The sequence below is a fragment of the Microtus ochrogaster genome, chromosome 10 (genome assembly GCF_000317375.1).
Source record: "Microtus ochrogaster isolate Prairie Vole_2 chromosome 10, MicOch1.0, whole genome shotgun sequence".
NCBI classification, from domain to species: domain Eukaryota; kingdom Metazoa; phylum Chordata; class Mammalia; order Rodentia; family Cricetidae; genus Microtus; species Microtus ochrogaster.
Window position 1 is genome coordinate 82,726,167 of NC_022016.1, and position 2,866 is coordinate 82,729,032.

The window sequence follows — 2,866 nt, forward strand, 5'->3', positions numbered from 1 at the left end:
GAGCTTCCAAAGATGTTGAACAACCAGACGTGGGTTAATTGGCTATGGTAATGCCCTGGGAGGAGGTGAGACACGTGCACAGGCACCAAGTCAGAAGGGCCATTGTGGGGAGGGTGTTATTGTTCAGTGGGTGCAGCAAGGGCGGATCAGCCAGCTGGACCCGGTAAATTGTTATTTACAGTTTCTGGGCTCTTAAAAGAAGTGCTGCCCAGAGTTTTGCTGCTTTTAGGCCTTCAGCATCTACCATGAGGGTTCTGGTGACTGTGGTGTCCCTGTTCTTCCTGGGCATCCAGGCCGAGACTCACTGGACCTACTCAGGTAAGCAGCCACCTGGCACTTCCAGACAGGGTGACAAGCCAGCCCTCTGGTGCTGGGTGTGGGTCCTCTGGTGGGGTCCACCTGCTCTTTGGGTTCACATGTGTTTTGCTATCCCTGAATGAACAAATAGACTTCCAACCCCGATGAAGGAGAAGAAGAGACAGCGCTCCCCTGCCTCAGCCCAGCTTCACCTGGCGGCTTTAAAATCGGTTCCACTCAGTATTGGCTGCTCCAAGAACCCGCGTCTTCTTATAAAGCTGTTGTTATCCAAATGTGTGACAAATGAGACTTCTAGAAAGGACACTTATGGCCTCATAGAAAAGACTACTAGACCACAGACAGCATCTCCTCAGACATGTGCATACTCCCAGCCCCCCCAGGATCCAATGGAGGATGCCTTGCCTTCTGCAGAACCTTACCTTGAGATGTCCAGTCAGACCGCACAAAGGGAACTTGAGAATCTTCCCACTTGTAACCCCATAGAACCAGGTTGGGAGTCGGGGTTTCTGGGGGAGACTGGAGACCGCTGGATGGTGCAGGAGGCCAGAGTTGCACAGGACAAAGTCTGCCCTGCATGGCTTGATCATTCAGAGGGAATTGTGAGTCCTAAATCAAGGTGACAGATTCAGGGACATTGTAGAGGCTCAGATAATCCAATTCATAGGGCAGCCCCATTAATAATCCTGTTCTAAAAGGAGCCCATACCTGTGTCATCAAGCAGTCTTACTGGCGGTGGTGCAGAGGTGACAGAAGACAGAGGGTTCTGGTGGCAAATTCTTGTCTTCCTTATGGTAGCAGAGACTCCCAGACTGGCCCTGGCATCCAGAGGCCTGGAGGATGCAGGGTGCCCAGGAGGACAACGTGTAAGCTGCCCCATGTTTTCCCTCCCCTAGCACTGGGCAGGCTCTGCTGTTGAGCTGTGCCCCTGGCTTCTTCCCAGCGTCCATGAGACCCAGACCCAAAGCACTTTGGGTCACAGAAGGGTGTGCCTCAGGCCTCTTTCCTTGATCTTGGTATTTCACCTCTAAGAAAGAACTGTTTAAAAATTGGTTTGAATTATTGAATGGGACGAGAAGAGAATCAACTTTTCTGTGGATTGCAAATCATGAAGCCCCGACTGGAGCTCAGTTCCTACCTAGAACAAAGCATGCACTCATGGAGAGCTACCCTTGCAGGTCCTCAACTGCAGATGGCTGAACCATGATAGCAAACGCGTTTAATCTCAGTACTCAGAGGCAGGTGGATCTGAGTTTCAGGCCAGCCTGGCTAACAGTGAGTTCAAAGACAGCCTGGGCTACATAGAGAGATCCAGATCCTGTCTTATAAACCAAAACCAAACCCCTCAGTGATGTGGGGCCTCTGTCATCTGTAGTGACTGGTCGACATTCCTCTGAGTCCAGGATTATTAACCATCTCCAAAAAGATAAACTTTGCAGCCTCCCTCCCTCCCTCCTTCCCTCCCTCTTTTCCTCCCTCCCTCCCTCCCTTCTCTTCTCTCTCTCTCTCCTCCCTCCATTCCTTCTTCCCTCCCTTCCTCCCTCCCAAACTTCTTCCTTCTTTTCTCTCTTCTCTTCTTTTTTAAAGAGAGTATCTATCTCATTACATTGCCCAGGCTGGCCTTGAACCTCTGGGCTCATTTATACCTGGTATAACAGAACTGTAATCTCAAAACCCCAAAGACTAAGACAGGAGGACTGCCACAAGTTCAAGACCAGTCAGGGCTACATTGTAAGATGTTTCATAAAAGAGGTTAACACCTGGATTCAAAAGAGCTTCCTGCCTCTAAAAAAATAAAAAAATAAATAAAAAAACCAAACCCCCAAAACAACAACAAAAAAACCTCTCACTTCAGCCCCCTGAGAAGCTGGAACCTCAAAGTTTATTGGTTTGTGTTGCTTTCTAAGACAGTATTGTAGTACGTGTTCGCTCTTTCCATGACCTTGGGTTATCTGGCCCAAGTGGTGTCTTAAAAGGAAGGAGGGCAGGGAATGCATTCTCTTGGATGGTGAAGACTGGATCAGGTGACGTGAAACAGCATGTGATTGGACCCCAACTTTCCAAGGACTGGGCAACTAGATTTATCACATCCCGTCTTTGTGAGTGTATTTTCCCCTTTTATATCTTTTTTTCTTTTTTTAAAAAAATGTATTTATTATGTATACAGTGTTTTGTCTGCATATATGCCTGCAGGCCATAAGAGGGCAGCAGACCCCATTACAGATGGCTGTGAGCCGCCGTGTGGTTGCTGGGAATTGAACTCAGGACCTCTGGAAGAACAGCCAGTGCTCTTAACCACTGAGCCATCTTTCCAGCCCCCCTTTTATATCTCAATAAATCCTTGATACCCCTTAAACAGACACACATGGATTTCTCACTAAAAGTGGCACCCAGTGTGGGGTATGAACCCGTGACCCTGGGATTAAGAATCCCATGTGCTGCGGGTGGGAGAAGTAGGGAAGGCAGAAGGGGAAGACGAGGGGAGGAGGAGAGAGGGGAGGAGAACTTGAGGGAATGGGATGAAGGAAGGACAGAGATGAGAGCAAGGAAA

At 48.9% G+C, this 2,866-nt stretch overlaps 1 protein-coding gene across 1 annotated transcript in view; it reads left to right on the forward strand.

The window, feature by feature from the left end:
• Positions 1 to 245: 245 nt before the first annotated feature.
• Ca6 (carbonic anhydrase 6) overlaps positions 246 to 2,866 on the forward strand; it is a 20,957-nt gene continuing 18,336 nt past the window's right edge. The window contains exon 1 of the mRNA XM_005353679.2: positions 246 to 318. Within this exon, the coding sequence (XP_005353736.1) occupies positions 246 to 318 (73 nt within the window). The remainder of the gene's footprint in view (positions 319 to 2,866) is intronic.